The sequence below is a fragment of the Dipodomys merriami genome, unplaced genomic scaffold (assembly GCF_024711535.1).
Source record: "Dipodomys merriami isolate MVZ:Mamm:240054 unplaced genomic scaffold, mDipMer1.0.p SCAF_34, whole genome shotgun sequence".
Classification (NCBI taxonomy): Eukaryota; Metazoa; Chordata; class Mammalia; order Rodentia; family Heteromyidae; genus Dipodomys; species Dipodomys merriami.
In genome coordinates this window covers 14875930-14901236 of record NW_027204937.1, presented here as the reverse complement: position 1 = coordinate 14901236, position 25307 = coordinate 14875930, and the positions used below count along the sequence as shown (strand labels likewise).

General features: G+C 41.8%; 2 protein-coding genes across 4 annotated transcripts in view; one reads left to right on the top strand and one right to left on the bottom strand.

The window, feature by feature from the left end:
- Positions 1-247: 247 nt before the first annotated feature.
- LOC138803445 (probable rRNA-processing protein EBP2) lies at positions 248-8889 on the bottom strand. The gene is made up of 9 exons (XM_069987475.1): positions 8734-8889; positions 8537-8620; positions 8147-8322; positions 6982-7105; positions 5872-5961; positions 4097-4172; positions 3743-3854; positions 2132-2294; positions 248-1990 (listed from the first exon to the last, which is right to left on the bottom strand). The coding sequence occupies exons 1-9, from the start codon at positions 8797-8799 to the stop codon at positions 1940-1942; spliced, it is 942 nt and encodes a 313-aa protein (XP_069843576.1). The 5' UTR covers positions 8800-8889; the 3' UTR covers positions 248-1939.
- A 34-nt stretch (positions 8890-8923) lies between these two features.
- LOC138803444 (cilia- and flagella-associated protein 57) overlaps positions 8924-25307 on the top strand; it is a 60685-nt gene continuing 44301 nt past the window's right edge. Inside the window, exons 1-6 of one of the 3 annotated variants that reach the window (XM_069987473.1) lie at positions 8924-9122; positions 9317-9490; positions 15054-15370; positions 17402-17688; positions 20999-21206; positions 23320-23472. In XM_069987473.1, coding sequence (XP_069843574.1) covers positions 9334-9490; positions 15054-15370; positions 17402-17688; positions 20999-21206; positions 23320-23472 — 1122 coding nt within the window. In that variant the 5' untranslated portion in view covers positions 8924-9122; positions 9317-9333. Of the gene's footprint in view, positions 9123-9313; positions 9491-15053; positions 15371-17401; positions 17689-20998; positions 21207-23319; positions 23473-25307 lie in introns of all 3 variants that reach the window. The other 2 variants (XM_069987474.1, XM_069987472.1) reach the window with 2 other exon arrangements.

The window sequence follows — 25307 nt, the reverse complement described above, 5'->3', positions numbered from 1 at the left end:
TTAATTCTGTGGCAATGTTCTCAATGTTTTTCATATATTAATCAATGCAAATAGAAAAAGAGGTAAACACTATGTCTTTATTTTGTCATACAGGTGATAAAACAGAAAGCCTCACTTGTCCAAAGTCACAAAGCATCAAAGCTGCAAAGCCAGGACTCAATTCCAAGTCTCCAACTTCTACAGTACATCCTACTCAATCTGATAGAGAAGACAAATACTCCATTTTCTCTCTAATATGGAGATGCTAAAAAAAAAAAAAAAAAAAAAAAAAAGAGTCCAATTTGAATGTGTAGTGGTTACTAGAGGCTAGGAAGGAAGGAAAGGAAGCAGAGTCTGGATAATGGGTACCAAGTAAGTTTGACAGAATAAGTTCTAGTGTTCTCCAGCCCAAGTGGGTGACGTGAGTTCACATATCCTAGCAACATATATTTGGGAATAACAGGAGTTCAGAGGCCCCAAATACAAAGTAATGACAAGAAGATGGCAATGTAAATTACCTTAATCAATACATTGCATAGAAGTATCAATTATCACATTATATTTATAAATAAGTACAATTAAGCTAACTTTTTTATTTTTTTGGTGCTGGTCTAGGGCTTGAATTTAGGGCCTGGGCAGTGTCCCTGAATTTTTGTTTAAGGCTAGCACTCTACCGCTTTAGCCACACTACCACTTCCCACCTTTTCTGAGTAGTTTTTCAGGAATAAGTCTCAGACTTCTCTGCTCAGGCTGGCTTCAAACTGCAATCCCGAGATCTCAGCCTCCTGAATAGCTAGGATTACAGACATGAGTCACTAGGGGCTGGCTAAAATAACTAATTTTTAAAAAAGAAAGGGAGAGGCAAATATACACAGGGAAGGGGCAGCTAAGGAAACAGAAGACTTTTATCAAAAATTAAAAGTGTAATCCAAATCTTCACTTAATGAAAATTTTATAACTAGTGAAGAACCAAATACATGAAAGGACCAATTAGAGAACTTACAGTGTAAATGAGAACTAAAATACTCAATCAAATGACTAGGAAAAAAGAAGCAATCTTTCTCCCAACAGAGACCCCAAATACAGATCTAGATGTCATCAACAGAAGAGGCTAAATATCTAACAGAAATTTGAGTCAGAACAAAAGGAGATGGTAGGGAGAAGAGGTGATAATGTCCAGATGGAAACGTCAAAGCTTTCCAAATACCCTCATCAGAGAATGTACACAGGCCTACACCAAGTATGGTCAGGAAGAAAACTTTCAGATTGTCAGGAAGAAAACCTTCTAGAGGAAGGAAAATGAGTGAATCTGCCCCCTCAATGGCAAAAAAAGAGTCCACAGGGCCTTCAACATTCCAATGGAAAATTCACACTAGTCAAAGTAAAGGCAATTTCGAAAATGCAGAGAGATAGTATGCACCAAAAAGGCACAAGAAAGAAAAATATATGATCCAACACTGGAGCTAACCTAGACCATCTAGAAAAGAGACAAGGTGACAGCTATATGGAAGACTTAGGCTCTAGAAGGAAAATAAGCAGATAAGTAACAAAGGGTCTTGGAAACGGTAAGGGCACAGAAGGAAAATTAGTAGGCAGAAAAATCGTAAGATTATATATATAGCAACAGCTGTACACAGAGGAAATCAGATCACATTATACCAGCTGTACAGGGACTATGATAAGACAGTTTAGAAGGAGGGGAAGATGAAATGAGGTGGTGTCTGAACTTAAATCTTCAGTTATTATAAACGGAAAGCATTTTGGACTTGCTATCAATTAACTTATTCAAGGCACAAACATCAGTCTTTCAATCCTGAGGTTTTAATCCATGAGTGTTTCTTTCAAACTGTTTAATTTATTAAAAGAATTTTGTACAAAAAGAAACTAAGAAAAAGGATCTAAGTATACTGAAAATTGCATATTGTCCCTTTTTCTTCATTTTTCGTATAAAAGATGTTATTTAGCGGGTTCTGCTCTTCATTTTCTCTCTTGTTCGTTTTCCAGGTCTCTTCTAAACAAAAACAAATAAAAACAAATTTGGTCACATAGTACTTGGCTTTCTGCCCTAGGGAGAGAAGAACAAAGAAGGGAGGAGGAGGTGTGGCAGTTAGAAAAAGCCGACCCTGCGCAGCCTGGAACCTGGCTCACTTACATTCGCTCCTTTCTTCCCAGGCCTTTTGAGGCCCTTGCCATGAGCTACCTTGGCCCGGAAGCTGGATACATCATCATAGCTTTCTCGAGTATTCCACTTGGTACCTTTCTTCTTTCCACCAAAACCAAACTTTTGGTTTTTATACCGTCGTTTAGCACTGGGCCTGGAAAAGGATTAGCACCCTAAATTATGAAGAACTTGCCTCTGATTCCTTCCTACAAAGCTCCTGAGACAATACTGTTCCCAGAACCACAGCTTGTTTTTTGTTTTTGTTTTGTCGGTCTTGGGGCTTAAACTCTGGACCTTGCGCTGTCCCTCAGCTCTTCAGCTCAAGGCTAACACTCTACCACTTGAGCCACAATGCTACTTCTGGTTTTCTGGTAGTTTATTGGAGATAAAGAGTCTCACAGACTTTCCTGCCTGGGCTGGCTTTGAACTGCAATCTTCAGATCTCAGCCTCCTGAGTAGCTAGGATTATGTGTGAGCCACCAACACCCGGCACTCCCATAGTTTTAACCTCCAGAAAAGGAAAGAAAAGCAGGAAGGGATCTAAATAAATTATATGGCTTTCTCCTATTCTCAAAAAGCTTTTTAGCCAGGCACTGATTGGCTCATACTTATAATCCTAGCTACTCAGGAGGCCTGAGCAGTAAAGTCCAATTAACCACCAAAAAGCCAGACATGGAGCTGTGGCTCAAGTGCTAGAGTGCTATCCTGGAGCTAAAGAGCTCAAGGACAATGCCCAGGCCCAGGGTTCAAGGCCCATGACCGACAGACACCCCCCACCCACACCCCCCAAAAAAAGCCTGTGTCTCTACACTGCTTACTGGAAGAAGCCGGAGATCTGAAACAGGCAAATGAACAGCACAGGAACCCAACACAGCGCCTCACTCCTAGTTTCACACTGCATATCTAGTAATAGCTAATGCTGGCTGTTTCTCACATACAACCTGCTGTTTCCTAACTCTGATCCTATTCATTCAGGAGCATCATACTATCTCATAATACCAAGAGGCACAAATCACTTCCTTGATATAGTAGATAAGGCACTGAACAAAGGACTTGCTCAGTACCCTCCCAACTGAATGGCAGAAGCTGGATCTGAACCCTTGGTCTTGCACTTGTTAACTATCACATTAACCGGGAATCACACAGTTATCTGACTTTTTATTCAAATAAGCTCATGTTTATCTTCAAAGACTGTTTATGGCTTAAAAGCTCATCTGTGGGCCAGGAGCCAGTGGCTCATGCCTGTAACCCTAGCTATTAAGGAGGCTGAGATCTGCGGATCATGGTTCAAAGCCAGCCCAGGCATGGCAGGAAAGTCCATAAGATTCTTATCTCCAATAAAACCACCAGAAGAGCTCAGGGACAGTGCCCAGATACCCAGAGTTCAAGGCCCACAACCGACAGACCAAAAAAAAAAAAAAAAAAGCTCTATGCCACTATAAGTCCTGGCCCAGGCCAGCACCAGTATTCTTCTTTCCACACAGCGGTGGGCTCCCGGAGGTCGGGGGGGGGGGGGGGGAGAGAGGGAGGGGGCCAATAGTACTCAGGGACTGTCAGCCCAGTTCACATCCCAGAACCAAGGCAAACCAAAACACTTGTTACCCCTTCTTCATGTTCTGGCCTTTAGCTCCTGCCTTTGCGGCCTTTGTGGCCTTTGTGGCCTGTGCAACAGGTTTCTCATCTCCCTCAAGGAAATCCAGTTTATCAGAGAAGCCTGTGAGTGAAGAAACATTCTGATCAGCACCAGTGTACTATTAAAAAAAAGTTTAAGCCTCAAAATATAAGTTATAAGTGATTTGAGAAGTATAACTTCTAAAGTCGCACCATTCCCAAAACGTAAGTCTAATAGCTCCAAATCAATAAAGAAGACCTCCCAACGCATTGTGTGTTCAGATTAACTCTAAGGGTACCAGAGATCCCTGTTTTCCTACGTGTTTAGCAGAGAAATATCCTGACCTTTTTGGTACTTCTTGATGGCATTCATCATATGTGATTTCTCCTGCTGCCTCTTCTGAAGAACCTGTGTTTGCACCTGTGATATGGACACAGAAGTTATATCCATTCCCAACCACTACTCCAAGCACATGCATTCTCTCAATAACTAGTAAAAACACACATACACAGATCAATACCATCACCATTTTAACATGTACAGACATGTACATCTCTACACTAATCCAGTGTAGTTCAAATTCTTAATCTCTTTTAAACTGCATTGTGGGCAGCCTGAACCCAAAGCCTGCACTTTTTACTCATCACACAATCCTGCCTAGGAAACTGTAGCAAATCACATTTAGGTTTATATTCAAGTTCTCCTATTAATTATATCTGAGCAGATTAAATTTCCAATCCTCTGTTACTAAGTATGAAAATATCAAAAGAAAACAGAAAAACAACCATCCCAGAAAACAGAAAAAAAAGCTTTAGGGACAAAAACTATTATTTAAGGCAGAGTTTCTCACCATTAACATTTTGGATGTGATAGTTCTTCATTGGGTAAGGCCTGTCCTGTACACTGTACAGATGGTAACATCCCTGCTCCCCTACCCACTTGATACAAACAGAACCCTCTATGCCAAGTTGTGACAACTGAAAAATATCTCCAGTTACAGATGTTCTCTGGAGGGCAAAATCACCCCAAATTGAGAACCACTATCCTAAAGTTTCCTCAAATTATACATATATGCTAAGCAGCCTTACTTTTTCTTTTATTTTGATAAGTTACATTATACTAACTAATGCTTAGTGTCTTTGAAATGATGCCAACCATCCACCTTCAGATTAGAGAATCAAGGGGCTGGGAATAGGGCTTAGTGGTAGAGTGCTTGCCTAGTATGCATAAAGCCCTGGGTTCAATTCCTCAGTACCACATAAACTGAAAAGGCTGGAAATGGTGCTGTGGCTCAAGTGGTAGAGTGCTAGCCTTGAGCAAAAGAAGCTCAGGGACAGTAACCAGACTCTGAGTTCAAGCCCCTGAACTGGCCAAAAAAAAAAAAAAAAAAAACAGATTAGAGAATCAAGATCAGTGGACCTTGTGCAGAGGACAGGACACTACAACTTGTCAGTGAAATGACCCCAAGTAAGAACAACAGCCTCATGACCCAGATCACAAGTGTTATGTCAGAAATGCTTATGAAACCTAAACAGAGCCTTTTCAACCCCATTCCCTCCCATACACTAATTCTAATTCCTTTCTCCTTCCATTTAGAAGACCATCCAATAAGACAGTTTCATCATTTACCCGATCTGATTTTACACTAGAACTCAGACATTCATACTCAAATACACATGGATACGGGTTTTTTTTTTTCTCTCAGACTTCACAGTAATAAATAGTATGATCCTCTTGCAGACTTGAGGATCATCTAAACCAAATGCATCCCATGTAGACATTTGCAGAGACTCTGAAGCGTAAAAATCTTTTGCAATTTTCCAGTTGTGCTTCTGCTGATGGGTCAGGTTTGGAAACCACTGATCTAGACCTAGCTCTTCACTACATAAATATAAACAACTAAAGCCCAGTGAGTTTTCAGTTAACCTGCTGATATCACACTACTCCTGGTACAGCACAGTGTCAGGTGAGATTGTGCTCAAGAAAACTAGCAGCAACACTGCACAGTGAGAGCAGAGCATAATCTAATACACATGTAGCACAGAACCAATCAGACCACAGCAATCTAACCTGACATATTCCTGGCCTCTCTCTAGTCCCTGCATATCTTCGTTCTCACCTTCTTTCCATATTTCCTAAGTGCTCGCAGTTGCTTAGCTTTTTCAGACTTCTCCATGGCAGCCTGTTTAGCTTGTAGCTTCTGTCGAATCTAAAATACAAAATATTGCAGATATTGCTTTTACTTAAAAGGCACTGGAACAGGGATCACAACTTGTAAATCACCAATACAAGGACAGTGAGTTTCAAAGGCTGAGCATTCTGCCTAAGGTATCACAAATGTCAGTGATAGAGCTTAAAAGTAACCTTCCCTTAACTATTCAGGAGGCTGAGATCTGAGGACCACAGTTAGAAGCCAGCCCAGGCAGGAAAGTTGGTAAGACTCTTACCTCCAATTAACCACAGAAAACTGGAAATGGAACTGTGGCTCAAACTGACAAGAGTGCTAGTCCTTGAGCAGAAAAGCTCAGGGACAGTGCCCAAGCCTTGAGTTCAAGCCCCATGATCTACAACAACAAAAAAGTAACCTTCTAATACTGCCTGTTCCAGTACACACATTGGCTACTTGTAGTCTAAGGAAGAATACTTATTCTTCCCCATTGCTGTGTATGTATTCTGGTTAAGCCACACAGCCTCAGTGCCTTTCTCTAACAGGCCAAATTATACATTTAAAAATTCCTGTAGATCCCTAACATGCTCTTTCACGAACATGTATGTTTAATTTCTTAAGTTTTTCTCAGGTAAAACCTAAGAAGCTCAATGTAGAGAGATGTATCTGGGAAGATTAGCTATGCTGGATTAGTTTCTCTGGGTACCACCAAGATCTCCCAAAATTCAGTTTAAGGCTCAAGGGAACTATTTAAATACTTTTGGATTTTACATTGACTCTCTATGCACCATGCTACCACTGTGCTAATAAGGAAATGCAAAAGCCATCTTTACCTACATTTCTTACAGTGCTTCTTTTCTGTAAACTATTTAAATTAGGGAAGTGTCATCTTCTTTAGTGTGATTGGCATGACTCTGAAGTAGAGACATAACTGTCTCTGACAACCAGACCCATTTCTGAGCTTTACATACCTTTTTCAAATATTCAGGAACTAAGCCAGCTGAATATATTTCAGTACAAAGCCTTAGTTTTTCAGAGGAGGGGGGAATCTTTATTTCTTACCTTTTGCATGTGCTGATCAGTCTTGGCCATTTCTGCAAAATAATCGGTGGGACGCTTGGTAGGGATGTGGAGCTGATGGAGCCGTGGTAATACTGCCAGCACAGCAGCCTGGGCCTGGCGGTAGCTGAGATTGTAGGATAAAGTATGAATTGCAGTGAGGAGAGCGGCATTGATTCCTTCTTATGGCCTCCCATGAGTTATCCAAGCTGAGAACATCTCTCAACCTCTGACTGTCGCTAACAATAACAAATGAACAAGCAAACAAAATGGTAATAAAACCTAATTCAGCATCCAATAAAAATTTCATTATGCATTGTTGTTTGTTGTGGTTTTTTTTTTAAGTGAAAGTAAATTAGTAGCTTAAAAGCAGGGCACCTGGAACTCACCCCTGACTAATCCTACCTACTCAGGAAGCTGAGATCTGAGGATTTCGATTTGAAGCCAGCCCAGGCAGAAAAGCCCTGAGATTCTTATTTCCAATAACTACCAAAAAGCTGGAAGTGGAGCTGTGGCTCAAGTGGTAGCACACAAGTCTTGAATGAAAGAGTTCAGGGATGGTGTTCAAGCCCCAGGACTGACACAAGAGAAAGAAAGAAAAAGCAAGCAAGCAAGCAAGAAAGAAAGATAAAGAAAGAAAGATAAAGAAAGAAAGAAAGAAAGAAAGAAAGAAAGAAAGAAAGAAAGAAAGAAAGAAAGAGAGAGAGAAAAAAAGAAAGGAAGGAAGGAAGGAAGAAAGGAAGGAAGGAAGAAAGAAAGAAAGAAGAGAGAAAGAAAGAAGAGAGAAAGAAAGAAGAGAGAAAGAAAAGGAGAAAGCGCACTTACAGGTACAATTAACACAAACTAATGCCAATTATGAATTCTTAAGTAATCACTCAAAAAGAAGTCCGCTCAGAGACCTTACATAAAGTTTGTTCAAGTAACAATACACACATACATACACAAAAATTTTATAGTGAGTTATTTACAAAACAGTCCACAAACTGGACTTCACTGGTGCCTGGAGCTCTTGTCTGAACCAGGGGGAAATCTAGCTTTTCCAGCGTCTTCTTAGGCTGATTATGCAAATTTCCTGGTGCTTCCGCAGGGGAAGGCTCACTAAATTCCCCTCTCTGGCAATCTCTAGCACAAGGATCCCCAACTTCTCCACGTTAGAAAACAAACATACAAACTCATTTCTCTTTGGAAGTCGTCTTCTGGGTTTACAGCTTTCTTCTGATCCTTATTCTGCTGAGGAGTTGGCTGAGGTTCACTGATTTCGGGCACCGGACCGAGGGTCACATCCAGCCTTTCAACCCAATCCAGATCCCGCTTGAATTCATCCAAACACTGCTTCAGTCCATTCTAGGAGAGTCAGACACTACATTCATAAGATGAGTACCCAAGGTGTTGGTAAGCCAACAAGTCAAAGCCTTCATCCCAAATACCCACAGTCATCCACCCGGGGAAATGCGCAGGAGGGATCTTTCCCGGAAGAAGAACCGGATTCTTGCACTGCAGTGCCCGGTGATCACGCCATCTCCCAATACCCCCCCGTCTGGCCCCCGAGCTAGCTCACCACGTTGTTCACGGCCTTCTTCGGCCCCTCCAGCACGACATTGAGGCCTGGCTTCAGAAGTCCGCGGGAAAATGCATCTTGCAACTGCAGGACACAGGCGCGGTCAACACCGGAACAACCGAGACGCCGCCCGCGCCCGCCCCGCGCCCGCGCCCGCCCCGCGCCCGCCCCGCGCCCGCGCCCGCGCCGACACCCACCTCTCGGTCCGTGACCACGGAGTCCTCAGAGTCCGAGCCGGAGCCCGAGAGCGGGGGAGTGTCCATCACCGCCCGCCGGCAGGAGCGGGGTGGCGGAGGTCCGCGCCGCTAGCTGGGGATGACCCTCCTCGCCGGTGCTGCCCTCAGCGTCCCACGACCGCCCGCCGCGGCCCCACGTGCGCCCGCGCCACACCAGCTCTGACAACTACCAGCTCCGGCTCCACTTTCGGGCAGAACTTCCGTTTCCGGCCTCCGAAGCACACTTCCGGTTTGTCGTCGCTATGGGAACCGCTCCGGCGTCCGGAAGCGCTGCGGTGGCTTGGGCTCTCTAGGAGTTGCAACTCCGGATACGTGCGTGGTCCGGTGGACCCAAAGCGAAAAAGCGAAAGGTAGGAGGCGGGGCGGGGGGCTCCCTGGCATTCTTGGAAGATGCTGGGGGCACCAGGGAGCTAGGGAAAGGGAGGCGCTGGGAGCTGCTAAGGTGCGGGGTGGGTGAGACCTCTGGAGGGCGGGGCAAGGGGCGTGTCCTTGGGGCGGGAGGGGCGGGGCTTCGCTCTCACCTGTGGCGTTCCACCTCCAGCAGAACTCTGGCAAAGGACTATGTCGACCGTAGTAGCCCAGGCGCTGCATGTTTTTGGCTTCCGATCTCACGTGGCCAACAATATCTTCTTCTTCGATGAGCAAATCATTATCTTCCCTTCAGGAAATCACTGCGTGAAGTACAATGTGGATCAGAAATGGCAAAAATTCATCCCAGGTAAAACCCTTTCCATCCCCACACTTAGATTAGCCGACTCCTGAGTAGCTAGGATTTACAAACATGAGCCACCAGAACCTAGCATGACTTGATTCTTTTGTTCATCATTATCCTTTTGTGATTCATATATCTTAATACCTATAGCTAATCTCATTTTATTGCAACAGAATGTTACAACCTGTGACTATGATGTCTCAAATATGCACAACTGTTGGAAGTTTAAGAAGTATTTGGGAAGTAAACTATCAAATTCTGATAATTTGCTATTAGAAATCATACCACTGGGAACATTTTTGTATTCATATATTATGCAACTTCACTTATTCAAAGATTCTTCAGAACTCACAACCAAGACTAAAACTGCTTAGATAGTATCAATTTACATTCCCACTTGTAGCCTAAGGGTCCTTATTCCTTACAACGTAATATTCCCTACAACTCTTGATTTTCAACTTTTTGGTGAATCTGGTAGTTGACAAAAGGTATCTTATTGTAGTTTTAACTTATTTCTATTAGTAATGAAGATGATGAGTATTTTTTCATGTGTGAATGGAATATTCCTACCTAGTTTTATTTTTAAGCATCTTGCTCACATTTTGTACCAATTATCATTTTTGTGGGGTTTGGGTCTTGGGTCTTTCTTACTGATTTATCAATACACTGTATATTAACCATACATTCTGATACATAATGATACAGCTGTTATAAATATTTCCAATCTGGGTCTTGTATTTTCTACCTCCTTTTGGTGATAGGCAGAAATTCTTGGTTTGAGTGAAATCAATTATTAAACACCATATAATATGCTGTTGGAATAAATAACACTGTTATTTGCTTATTTTTATGTCCAGCATATTTGCTAAACTATGATTAATTCTAATGAATTATCTATAGACGGTCAGATGTTTCTACAGAGACATTCGTACTGTCTATATATAACAATGGTTTTATTTACTTTTTTTTCTTGTGTTTCTAACTGGCAAACACCTCCAGAGAGAGTTGACTAGAAGTATAAAAATGGACATCCTGTCATGTTTCTGATCTTAAAGGGAATCATTTTAACATGTCTTACTAATGAAGAATGCTTAATGTATAAACTTATCAACACCCTTTAACAGGCTAAACAGTTTTTTCTAAGCCAGGCGGGCACTTGAAGAAAAATCTGTGAGACTCTTATCTCCAATTAATCACCAAAAAGCAAGACGTGGTGCTGTGGTTCAAGTGGTAGAGTGCTAGCCTTGAGCTGAAGATCTGAGGGACACCACACAGGCCCAGAATTGAAGCCCCATTACCACCAAAAAAAAAAAATCCTTTCTAATTTGCTGCTTTGCCCCCAGTGAACAAATAACTGAATTTTATTACATACATTTTCTATATTTTTTCATCATACTACTAACATTTATACTAGACATCAATTTATTCAGATATTCATCTATATTTGCTCTTGTATGTACCAGGTGTTGCCACCATTAGACTTCAATGTAGTACTAAGTTCTTAATGTTTTATTTGTCTAAAAAAGGCCTTTTTGTCATTCTCATTTTTGAAAGATAGTTCAACTAGTTTTAAGATTTTTGTATAGAGGTCTGTTTCATTGGGTTATTTTTGTCTTCTCATTTGTTATGGTGGTTAACAAATTTTCCATTATTGCCGGGCGCTGGTAGCTCATGTCTGTAATCCTAGCTACTCAGGAGGCTGAGATCTGAGGATCACGTTTCAAAGCCAGCCCGGGCAGGAAAGTCCGTGAGATTCTTATCTCCAATAAACCACTCAGAAAACCAGAAGTGGCACAAGTGGTAGAGCACTAGCCTTGAGCTGAAGAGCTGAGGGACAGCACCCAGGCCCAGAGTTCAAGCCCCGTGACCAACAAAAATACAAAACAAAAAAACAAAAAAACAAAAAAGAAAAAAGAAAGAAATTATCCATAAATCTTTTTTTTCTGCAGATGATCAGACTTTCCTCCTATCTTCTTTTAAGATCCTAGCTGTCTGTGTGTGTGTGTGTGTGTGTGTGTGTGTGTGTGTGTGTGTGTGTGTGTGTGTGTGTGTATGTATGTATGTATATATTACTTTTATTTTTCATCCTCCTAAGAATTCCCTGGGGTCCTTGGACCTAAGGCATGATGTAGTTGTTCTAGAGAATTTTTAACAGTTGTCACATCAGATATGGTATCTGTGTGTGTGTGTGTGTGTGTGTGTGTATGTGTGTGTGTGTGTGTGTGTCTGTGTCTGTGTCTGTGTCTGTGTCTGTGTCTTTGTGTCTGTGTGTCAATGTCTGTGTGTCCTGGTACTAGGATTGAGCTGAATGCCTTGTGCTTTCTCACTTTTTTTTTTTTTTTTTTGGTCATGGGGCTTGAACTCTAGGCCTGGGTGCTGTCCCTCACCTCTTCAGCTCAAGGCAAGTAAGTACTCTACCACTTGAGCCAAGGTGCCACGTCCTCTTTTCTGGTGGTTTATTGGAGATAAGAATCTCAGGGACTTTCCTGCCCCCGCTGGTTTTGAACTGTGATCCTCAGCTCTCAGCCTCCTAAGTAGCTAGGATCACAGGTGTGAACCACTGGTGCCCAGCTTCTCTCACTTCTTTTTCACGCAAGAATAGCATTTTACCACTTGAGCCACAACACCATTTTTGGCTTTTTTTTATTAGCAGTAAATTGGAGATAAGCATTTCATGGACTTTTCTGCCCAGGCTGGCTTTGAACCTTGATCCTCAGATCTCAGCCTCCTGTTAGTAGCTAGTATGAACCACAGGTCACAAGTTTCAGATATTGCATCTTTTTTTTTTTCTATGACAGTCATGGGGTTTGAACTCAGGGCCCAAGCAGTCCCTGAGCTTTTTCGCTCAAGGCTAGCATTCCACCACTTGAGCCACAGCTATGCTTCTAGCTTTTTGGTGTTTAATTAGAGATGATGGTCTTATCAGCTTTCTTGCCTGGTCTGGCTTTGAACTGCGATGCTCAGATCTCAGCCTCCTGAGTGTCTAGGGTTACAGACATGAGCCACAGGTGCTTGTCAAAGTATCTTTTTCATCCTATTATCTTCTCTGGAACTCGACCATCCAAATACCATCCTCCATGATTTTCCATGTCATCAACTCCCTCTGTTATATACTAGATACTTCCTTTAGGGCTTTTTTTTTTTTTGTCTTGGTTTCATTGATTCTTTTTTCAGCTGTATCTAACATACCACTTGAGGTACTCACTGAGATTTAATTTCTGTTATTCTGCTCATTTGCTTATATTTCTTACGTGTACCACTCTTTTTCTTCTCCAAACTCACTCTTATATCACCAGGGGCCTTATTCCTATGCCCGTGGATCCTCCCAGCTACAGGTTCAAGTGTGGTCCACATACTCTCTAAGCAGCTACCCTTTTATCTTTCTTTAGGCCTAGGGCAAGGGTAGAGACGAACCTGGGAAGACACCAATGCCCGTCTTATGAGCAGACTTAGAACCATTTGAGCATGGAATTCCAGGGTTCTGGGGACCTAGACCATAATCTAGAATAGGCAATGCAAACTCCAGGTGGCCTTTGATTCCATATCCCGGTAAGGGATACAGTCAGAGGATAGTGACTCTAAAATATGGGCCCCCCAAAAACCATGCTAGCCAGGTCATGAACTTGAGAGATCTGATTTCGATCTGGCTCTTCATTTCATAAGCTCATAGAGCCTCATTTTCATCATTTGTAAAATGGAGATGATGCCTAGCTTGTTCTTATCACAGAACCATGATGGAGTGCAAACATACTCATTTGTTCATTCAACAGAAGTTAATTAAGCACTTCCTGCGTGCCAGACACAAAAATCACACACACACACACACACACACACACACACACACACACACACACACACACACACACACACACACACACACACACACACACACACACACACACACACACACACACACACACACACACACACACACACACACACACACACACACACACACCTGGAATTCCATGCACAGATGGTTCTAAGTCTGCTCATAAGACCGAAGTCTCAATGAATGTAATCTTTTAAGCCAAAGTCAAATGAATGCAATCTTCACTGCCACTCTTAACCCCCTCAGTCTATCTTCCACCTACCCAGGTGTCCCATTCCTCTCAGGCACCACTCATGTCTCTCTCAATCCCTCACCCAGGTAATCACTAAGTCCTACCGGTTCTTGCTTAGCATTGCTCTAGTTTCCATCCTCTCCATTCCTATCACTATCACTGCCTTCATGTAGCTTATTGCTATCATCATCTCTGCTTCTTCAAATAGTGCTGGACAGTTTTCCTCACTTCCTCTCCCCACCCCACCCAGTATTGTCTTCCATACAATTGCTGGAGAGGGCTTCCTACAACACACATCTGACCCTTCCTAAAATTTATCTTCATTGCCTCCCACGTAAAGTCAAAACTCTGCAAGTCTCTCCATGCCCCAGAACCCACTCCTCAGGTGCAGGTGTTCCCACAGGCCTTCCAGTGGAGTCCTGTGTGCTAGGCGGGAATGTTGCTGGGAGACTTGATCTTTCTCCTTGGCTTGCTGTGAAGCAGCAGCATGGAGCCCATCACAAAGGGACTAGCACATTTTCTCCGCTCATTCATCCTTCCTATCCAGGGCCAGCATCCATGGATGCCTTATCTACTATGCACAATGCCTAGGACCCATGATACTTCATGAAAAAGTTTTAATTTGTGTTAAACTAGGGAAAAAATTGAATATAACAATAATGACTAGATTATGGCAAATCCAGCCTGAGTTATGTTTCTCTTTATATCAATGTAATCATCAAATATGTGATTGCATATATTTTAAATACTTGTTAAAGAAATACTTTTAACAGAGGAAGGATCCCATGAAAGCAAATACACCTAGAGCCCATGAAAATTGTAATGCACTCTCTATTTTATTGCTCAAATAAAGGGTTGACACTTTAATCTTTGCCTTGGGCTTTGTTTTCTAGAGGCTTACAGCTTACATTTCATGCTTATTATTATTACTTCATGATTGCAAGATGCCTACTATATTCCAGGAGAAGAGGAAATAGAATGTATGTGCTTTCAAGAAAACACAGAGTTTTATTATAAAGCCACTCTAGCAGACTTCTGCATTCATTTCATAGCCAGAATGGCACACAAGTGAAAGAGAGGCTGAAGAATTAATGTGTGGGCATCATGGCCTTTGGAGTAAAAGGAGAGCATTGAGTGATGGCACTTAGGGCATGAAAGTCTCTGTAATTGGACCCTTATTCCACCCTTCTAGACCTGTGCGATGATTCAGCTGTGACTATTGCTGCAATTCTCCCACCATACTAAACCCTCTCTCATATCTATGCCTATAGCTCGAGCTCCCCCTGCCCATGTCCCCGTCTCCCACCCTACCCCATCATACTTCCGGAGAAGTTTCTGGTTCCCATCCTAGTCATTTTCATAATACCTCAGACACAGTTGAACTCAGGAATGGCCAAGAACTGGTTATTAGTGTTCATGCACCTTCCTTCTTTGTGCCAGTGGTACTCAATACCACAGAGAAGGCATGAGCTGCCCTCATTATCCCCGTTTACTTCTATTCACAGGTTCAGACAAGAGTCAGGGCATGCTGGCCTTGTCCATCAGTCCCAATCGCCGATACCTCGCTATCTCTGAGACTGTGCAAGATAGACCCATAATCACCATTTATGAACTGTCATCTGTTCCTTGCCGGAAGCGCAAAGTCCTGAGTAATTTTGACTTCCCAGCTCAGAAATTCATCAGCATGTCTTTTTCTCCAGACTCCAAATACCTATTGACTCAGTCATCACCTCCAGAGTCAAGTCTGGTCTATTGGCTATGGGAAAAGCAGAAAGTAATGGCCATAATTAAAAGTGACCTTCAGAACAATCCTATCTACCAGGTACCTGCTAGCATACTCTGAGAGTCATGCAGACTGTAAAATAGTAAGAGCTGCTTCTTAGTAAATGCTTTCTTTGTACCACAGTGTTCATTTTGTATATGCATTTAAAATGTTCATCTTATAATACCCATATAAAGAATATATTTAGATGCCTGGCTTATGACTATAATCCTAGCTACTCAGGAAGCTGAAATCTGAGGATCAGGATCACAGTTTGAAGTCAGCCCACCTGCAAAAGCCCATGGTACTTTCTAATTAACTACCAAAAAGCCAGAAATAGAGCTGTGGCTCAAGTGGTAGAGTGCTAGCCTTAAGCAAAAAAGTTCAAGGACAGCACCCAGACTCTGAGTTCAAGCTTCAGGACTAGCACCAAAGAAATGCATATGATCCCCACTTTACAGATGAGGGAACTGAAGTTCCAGGATATTAAATAACTCACCAAAATCACACAGGTAGTGAGTGGCAAAGCCAGCCATCCCTGACTCCAGTTCCTGTCATCTTTTCTCTGGCCTAAAGGTGAATTCATAGAACTTGGTCTCCTTGGCCAGGTCTCTTCAGAAAGGTTGCTGGGTAATAGGAAGATTTCAGACATGTAACATAAAATGGTAACTCTTTAGGAATCTGTCAATGAAGTTGCTATTATGTGAGAAACAGAATTTTCTACTGTGGTTTGAGGGAAAGTTCAATAACTCAGTTTATGTTCTGAGATAATAGCTAATCAATATCTCAAGCATAGGCTCCACCATTCATCGTTCCAAAGATTGGTGTATAAATAAGCACATCACAACCAGAACATTGATTTATCTAGTGTATTTCATTTCTAATTGAAGCTGCAAAGTGAAACTAGTAATCAGAGGTTGTTTGGTTAATCCAAGAATCAGACCAAAAGCAGGTGAAAACATATTTATTCCATCCAGACCATAATAAGGCCTGAAGAGCAGTCCTATTCAGTGCAGGGAATACCCTGTCTGAACTAGATCCAATGACCCAGTGAACATTTATTAGATGCCCACTATAGAACATAGAACTAGGAATACAGAGATGAAGAAGCCATAGTCCCCAAGTTGCTTCCCATCTACTAAGATCAGCAGGCTGACTGTCCATTAGTAAGGACCAAGCTGAAGATGGATTGGGATTACATAGCAAATCCCAACACATGATTTCTTCCCCACTGGAAAGGGCTGTGAACACCTATCTGACCTTCATTTCTCTGTGTTTCTAGCTGAGTTTAAATCCATTTTGTTGACACAATTTGTCTACTGTGAAAGCCTGCTCATTTGGCTCTGTGGGGGAGGGGGGAGGGAGGGAGAGAGGGAGGGAGAGAGAGAGAGAATATGTGTACTGGGGCTAAAACTCAGGGCCTGGGCAGTGTTCCTTAGCTTTTTCAGTCAAGGCTGGCACTCTACCATTTGAGCTCCAGCTCCACTTCTGGCTTTTTGTCTATTAATTGGAGATAAGAATCTCATGGGCTTTCCGGCCCACGCTGGCTTCAAACGATAATCCTCAGATCTCAGCCTCCTGAGTAGCTGAGTACCTCTTGAGTACAAAAGTGAGCCACTGCTTCCAGCTCATTCTGTTTTTAACCTTCAAAGATTTCTTTTAAGTTTAAGATTATAGGCCCCTGCATATGCAATGGATATAGATATATGTCCTTACCAAGTGTGGAATAAGATTGCATAGTTCAATGACTGGAAGGAATAATCTCCACTATCTGTTTGTTTTTTGTTTTTTGTTTTTTTTGGGTCCAGTCATGGGGCCTGAACTCTGGGCCTGGGCGCTGTCCTTCAGCTCTTCAGCTCAAGGCTAGTGCTCTACCACTTGAGCCACAGTGCCACTTTTTTTCTTTTTGCTTATGTGGTGCTGAGGAATCAAACCCAAGGCCTCATGCATGCAAGGCAAGTGCTCTACCACTGAGCCACCTTCCCAGCCCCAATCACCACTATCTGAAATATATTCATTATTAAAGTAGAAAGTAATTCCATCAAGATTGATTTTATGAATGTTTTTCTTTTATTCACTCACATTTTACAGGTGAGCATCAATCCCCAGGATAACACTCAGATTTGTGTCACTGGAAATGGGATGTTTAAGCTTCTCCGTTTTACTGAGGGGACACTAAGGCAAACCAATTTTCAGAGAGGAGAACCCCAAAACTATCTAGCCCATGCCTGGATAGCTGAAGAAAAGATCATTGTTGGCACTGACACAGGCAAGCTGTTACTCTTTGAGTCTGGAGATCAGCGCTGGGAAACGAGCATAATGGTCAAGGACACTGATGATGGTTCAAAGAGCCTGGAGATCATCCATGAATCAGAGAGGTAACAGTGCCCCTTGAGGCTGGTGCTCATGCACTTGTACTACTGGAATTATCCAACAATAGCCTTCTTCCAAAATCCCTCTACCTTGAAAACCAGCTGTGTTAGTTTCTCTGATCCTTTTAGTATTTATGTATTTAATAGTTACAACCATTGCTTAGATGTGATTCTTTTTGTTTTTATATACAATTTCACTTCAATATGATTAGTCTCCAAAACTATAGGGTTTTTTTTTCCAAAAAATAAATATTTTAGTGGAAGGCCACCTCATTTACAAAACAGATCAAATACATGTCTGCCAGCCCTCACAGGATGCCAGGCATATTGCTAGGTACTGGGAATGCAGGTCTTCAAGACACATACAATTTGGTAAGAGACAACAGATCAAAAGCAAAGTGAAAGCAAGTGTAATTGGATGTGAGATAGGAAGGGGATCCAGGAAGGAGCAGTCAGCTATACTTCAGCAGATACAATCTTATCTCACACATACAGCAGTGTGCTTTTGGATGCATCAGGCATTGCTCTCAGTATTTTCCCCGTATTCCTTGAGTCTTACCCCTATATAGTACATAGTATTATCATACCAATTTTATAGACCAGAAAATGGTGACTCCAAGAAGTTAATTGATACACCCAAGATCACAGCACTTATCAGAATCAAGGTTCAAACCCAGATCTCTTTGACCAAGAGTCCAAGCCATTCACCACGTGACATAGATTCTCCCTCAGTAGTTTTTGTTTTGTTTTGATTTGTTTTGGTCAGTCATAGGGCTTGAACTCAGGGCCTGGGCACTGTCCCTGAGCTTTTTTGCTCAAGGCTAGCACCCTATCATTTTGAGCCACAGCTCCACTTCCAGTTTTCTGGTGGTTATTTTGGGGGATAAGAGTTTCATGGACTTTTCCTGCCCTGTCTGGGTTTGAACTACAGTCCTGAGATCTTAGCCCCGTGAGTCACTCGGATTACAGGCATGAGCCACCAACGCCTAGCTCTCACTATTTTTAATCCACCCATTTTCACCATCCCCCCATATGATGACAACCCTGTTTTGGTTGTGGTTGCGTAGAATATTACTAATACATCCTTATGCCCTTCTCCATTTTCTTGCATGTACAGTCTTCTTTTTTAAAAAAAATTCATACACTGTTATGCACACATTTTTCATTTTCTCATTTACACATACTATACAAAGAAGTGAAGATAAAATTTCATCTGAACCCAATAAGAGGCAGAACTTAAGACAAACTGGTCCAGAAACAATCCATATCAAAAGGAGATGCTCAAGAGTCAAACTTATGTGGTACTGCACAAATTTCTTTATTCTGAAATATCAGATCTGATCAGAGTTCCATGCCAACATATTGAAAGGTCATATTGGGAGTGGGCACAAAAAGTGGCAGATCATAAAACATCTACAAATGCAGGTACCATCTTCCTGTGGGTACGGGATTTACAGCAGAAAGACTTCTTAACTCCGCCCACATGCCCCTGACTCACCTTTCTAAAGTATTATCAGCTCTCACCTCAGTCTTTTCTCACACTCTCTGTTGCACTCTCTTGCTTGAGGGCTTCATCATGTGCAGTTTCCTTGGTCCTCCCCCCTCTGTGTCGCCCCCAGATACCTACACATGTTCCTGTTTATCCTGCATGTCTTGGCTAGGACCTCTCTTACCTTTGCCCCATCTCTGCTGACTTGCTGGCCATTTCTTCCTGTCATAGTTGGTGGTCCCCAAAGAGTCCTTAGCTCTTGTCTTTCTAGACAAAAAGCTTCTGAGAGCAAGGACTACATTGATCTTATTTACCATTGATTCCCAAAGGTGTATGCATGGTATAACTCCAAATAAATATTTATAAACAAATATAAATATTTGTTATATAAATGAGTGAATAAATAAATAAAAATGGAGACCTATTCTACTACTTATCCCTTGTGTGATTTTTTTTTCCTTTTTTGTCGGTTTTGGGGCTTAAACTCTGGGCTTGGGCACTGTCCCTTCGCCCTTCAGCTCAAGGCACAGCTCTTGAGCCACAGCGCCACTTCTGGTTTTCTAGTGGTTTATTGGAGATAAGAATCTCAAGGACTTTCCTGCCGGAGCTGGCTTTGAAGCAAGATCCTCAGATCTCAGCCTCCTGAGTAGCTAGGATTACAGGCATGAGCCACCAGCACCCAGCTTGATTTTTTTTTACTCAGGGCAAGCCTGCCACTGTCCCTGAGCTTTTTTGCTCTAGGCTAGCACTCTATCACTTTGAGCCACAGCTCCACTTCTGGTTTTCTAGTGGCTAATTGGAGATAAGAGTCTCACAGCCTTTCCTGTCTGGGAACTGCAATTCTCAGCCTCCTGAGTGTCAAGGCATGAGCCACTGGTGCCCAGCTTAGCTTAGCTTCTTAAAAAAAATTGTGCTGGGGGCCAGTGGCTCTTGCCTGTAATCCTAGCTACTCAGGAGGCTGGGATATAAGAATCACATTTCAAAGCCAGCCCCAGCAGGAAAGTCCATGAGACTCATCTCCAATAAACCACCAGAAAACTGGAAGTAGCACTGTGGCTCAAGTGGTAGAGCATTTGCCTTGAGCTGAAGAGCTTAGGGACAGTGCCCAAGCCCAGAGTTCAAGTCCCCAACTGACAAAATAATAATAATAATTTTTATATTATATAATTATAATTATATTATTAAAGTGATGGACAGAGGGGTTACAGTTATATAAGTCAGGTAAAGAGTATATTTCTAGCCAAGTGCCAGTGGCTCAACTGTAATCCTACCTACTCAGGAGGTTGAGATCTGAGGATCACAGTTCAAAGCTAGTCCAGGCAGGAAAGTCCGTGAGACTCTTACTTTCAATAAACTACTCAGAAAAAGCTGGAAGTAGTACTGTGACTCAAGTGGTAGAACACTAGCCTTGAACACAGAGAAGCTTAGAGACAGCCCAGGCCCTTAGTTCAAAACCCAGGATTGGCAAAAAAATAATAATAAAGACTATATTTCTTCTTGAGCAATGTCACTTCCTGTGTGATCTTAGAAAACTCAAACCCTCCGAGCCACTTTTTTCTAAGCAAAATGAAAGTCATCATCATCATCATCACCATCATCATCATGCCCACACCAGGTTGTGGAGCTACCAAATAAATGTGTCGCCTTACAGTCCTCTCTTTGGAGTTTGTAGTGCATACCCAGACTATAGGACAGCATTTGCCTAAGGAAGGGGATCAGTGATGCTATTATCCACATCTAGGGATATCCTTCTTTCTCCTTTCAAGAAAAACTCAACTCCCTAGGAGTTAGTCTCTGAAGTTTTTATTTGCTCTTTTCCTTTTCCAGCCTGATTGAATTTCCACCAATCAGTTCCCCAGTCCCTTCCTTTGAACAGGTCACCACAACCACTAGCCACAATCAGCTGCCCATGCCCCAAGTGTTTGCCATCGCAACCTATTCGAAGGGATTTGCTTGCTCTGCTGGGCCAGGAAGAGTTCTGCTGTTTGAGAAGGTGGAAGAGAAAGACTCTTACCGGGAGAGCAGGGAAATCCGGGTAAGGAGGGACAGATGGGAAGAACAGAGCTGGGGTCTTACTGGCATTGCTCTCCAGCAGCAGCAGCAGCAGCAGCAGCAGCAGCAGCATTCTGACAAGGAACTTGAAGGGGAAAGAGGGGCTCTAAAGCTGACCAGAAATTGTAACAGAGATATCTCGCCTGAGGATAAGATGAACAAGACCTGAGTTTAGGACATTCTGGATTTGAATCCTGGGAGAGAACTGTGGAAAATTGTATTTCTTCTTTGAACCATAAAGCTTCCATTGTTTTTTTTTAACACTTCTATTATTAGTGTATGCTGATATCTGATGCCAAGCCAACTACCTGGCGTATGATAAGCTTTCAGGAATGCTTATGGAATAATTATTACAGAGTATTATGGAGAGTGGTAAGGTATGACTGCTTGTGGAAGACAAGGAGGACTTCTTAGTACTTGATAGTACTCTTGAAAGAAGGGTTTTAGAAGATGGATAATACTTGGTAGGAAGGAATGGGAACTCTAGATGGCAGGAACACTTAAGCAAAAGCACCATAGGAGGATGCAAGAATGTGTTTGGGAGATATTCTTTTCCCCAGTGAAGAGGGATTAAACGCACTTGAAGGAAAAAGAGAGTAGCTAAGGCTGATCAAGATGTCTAACATCAGCCTGAGGGTGGAGGATGTAATACGGAAGGCACCCTGTGAAGCTTTTGAGTAGAAAAGGGTTATGATTAAGGAAAGCAACCTGCCTGAGACACACAGTAGTGATTCTTGAGACACTGGACTCCAAAAGTGTTTCAAAATACACTGAATAAGTTAGACTTGGTTCTGCATATATTGGCTGAATGACCTGAGATGGAATTTGGATCTTCTAAAACCTATGTTTTCTTCACCAAGAATATAATGTGAGGCTGGGAATGTGGCTTCAGGGTAGAATGTAGCCTAACATGCATGAAGCCCTGGGCTCCTCAGTATCACATAAACAGAAAAAGTAGGAAGTGGAGCTGTGGCTCAATTGGTAGCGTGCCAGCTTTGAGCACAGTATCCAGGCTCTGAGTTCAAGCCCCAGGACTAGCCAAAAAAAAAAGAAAAAGAACATGATGTGATAACTGCCATGACAGGGAGATAAACAAATGAGATGATAATCTGTCTAAGTTGCTGTGTGCAGTAGCTGGTACTCAGAAAATTGCAGTAGTCACCCTGCTATTTTTAACAATCGATTAAGAAATCTTTTTGTTATTGCAGCAAAAGGTAATGAGATCAAGGCAGTGGGTAGTGGGTAAGAGGAAAGGGAGAGTGTCTTTGAGTAGATGTAGGAGGTCAGACACAGAAGCAAAGATGAGACTCAGGCTTTGAAGTTAGATACCTTGGGAAAAGTACCCAAAATAGGAAAATTGGCAGAAATAGCAAGAAAGGTGGGACTGAAGTGGAGAAGGCAGAAGCGGTATGAGTTTACTTTTCTCTGCCCCAAGGCTCATCCCACACAGTGAAAGGGCTGCCACATCTCTCTGCTGACCAGAACAATATACTGGTGTGCTTGCTGCCAGATGACCACAACCACTGGCTCCCAACATGAGGGCAGGAGTGGGATTTAGATTAATGTGGTTTCAGAGGATCTCAAAGGGAAGTTATCGGTTGATAATAATTTCCCCACATGCAACTATCTTATTATTCAGACACTAGTTACTAAAGGTGAGTGTGTGGTGGTGTTCAAAACCTACAGAGCCCTGTACTGGTGGTTCTCTTAGCAATTTAGGAGGAGGCTGAGATCCAGAGGATCACAGCTTGAAGCCAGTCCAGGCAGAAAAGTCTGAGAGACTCCACCTCCAAAATAACCAGAAAAAAAAGCCAAGATGGAAACTTGGCTCAAGTGGTAGAGCACCAGCTGAGCAATCAATCCAAGAAAGCTTAAGATTGAGTTTAATCTCAACATGATAAAAATAACAAAATAGCACAGAAATGGAGGCATTCAGGCCCTCCCTTCTCTATACCTGAGGCTGATCCCAAGTAGAATCCTGGTAGGATTCATATAGGCCTGGATTCTGTAGAACTCTCACAGCTCAATTACATGCTGACCAAGTACATGCTGATAGTATAGAGCCATTACAGATACCTATTTTGTGTCTTGGACAGATTCCTATAGACCCACAGAGCAATGATCCAAGTCAGTCAGACAAACAAGACATTCTGTGCATGTGCTTCAGCCCCTCAGAAGAAACTCTGATAGCCAGCACCGGCAAGAACCAGCTCTACAGCATCACCATGTCCCTGACCGAAATCAGCAAAGTAAGCCTTCTCTTACCTCCCCTGCTTCTACACCAGACCTGCATATCTAGCAGAAGGGCTGCTCACTACATGGGTAGACTTTTCTCCAGATAGATAGAGTATGTGTTCATTCAGCCTCACTTTATAATTGAGCAAAAGAAACTCTAATTTTAACCTGTTCATGTAGGAACATTTGAAGTATAATTGCTGCTGCCTTTGGAAGACACATTGATGCTGTTTAATTTAGCATAGCCTTTTACCAGAAATCACACTTCAAGGAATTTAATCTACTGCTATATTTGCTCATTAGCACAAAAATGTATATATTAAAATTTTTAGTGTTGATTTTTGTGTTGTTTTAAAATAGCACAAGAAGTTGGCTTAAATATACTATAGACATTGCAACAAAAAATGAAGCTAATTATCTACATTGTTTACTTCATCAGCAAGATATTATTATGTTAAATCCACAGGCACCTTATGGTATGGTTATAAAACATCTGATGGAATAACAAGGAAAATAGATCATCTACCATCATTACAGGAAATTTTAACATATTCTTTAAAATGTTTTTACAATTGCTTTATTGAGTTATTTTTAGAACATATTCATCACCTCAGAATAAGCCTACACTATTTATTATTGTATCTCTACCTTCCTCCCTCCCCTCCCCAATCCTAAGCAAGCACTTATCTGCCACATTAAGTATGAAAGGATTATAAACAAGATTTAGGACTGCAGGATAATCCAGTGGGAGAGATGAGCTTTAATGTTAATGTTTGTATACGTGAGTTTATGTCTTCCTGTTTTTGTTTTTTTTATTGTTGTTGGCTTTTTTGCATTTCCCTCTATGTCTGTCTTGTAATTTACCTTTTGTTTTCTATGTGTGTCATGGGTTTGTTGCTCTTGTTTATTTATCTTTCATACTAGGCATATTGGTTTTTCCAGTCCTGAGGCCTGGGCATTGTCACTGACTCATTTTGCTCAAGGCTAGCACTCTACCATTTGAGCCACAGCACCACTTTCAGCTCTTTCTGTGATTAATTGGAGATAAGAGGCAGACTTAATTGCCTGGGCTGGCTTCAAACCACAATCCTCAGATCTCAACCTCCTGAGTAGGTAGGATTATAAGCATGAGCCACTGGCATTCAGCTAAGCAAATTTTTAATGTAGCACTTAATTTCTGATTTTTTCTGATAATTTCTGATTATTCTTCACTATATATTTTAGTTATTTCATGGCACTCTTTATATACATATTGACTTGTCATAATCAGATTTAGACCTCGGCCAACTTGATACTAGTAAAATATAGAATGTTAACTTCTAACTCCTTTACTTTTTCTCCTTTTACGGTATTACTGTTTATTTGTATTATATCTATAAGTGTTACAAACCTGCAACAGTATATAGTTAAAATTACTTGGTATGTAATTTGTATTTTTAAAAGAAGTCAAGGGAAGACTGAGGAATAAATATATATTTATAGCCTTTTAACACTAAACTTATTTACCACTTTTGTTCTTTTCATTTGCTTCTGTGGGTTCAGTTACCATTATCGATATTTCATTAGTCTAATACACCCATTTGTGTGCTTTTATTGGCAGATACATTGCCTTTCTACATGCTATGGGTCCAACAACATATACATACATATATAACTAATTTTAAGCCAGTTAAAATAGAAAAAAAAGAAACATGAAGTTATATTGTCCTTATAATTAGCTAATTACTTTTACTGGTGCTCCTTATTTTTTGTGTGTGGATTTGAATTACTGTCTGAGGTCACTTGCTTCCAACCTGAAGGATTTTCTCTAGTGTTTTCTGTCTGCCAGTGCTATTGTTTGGATCCACAA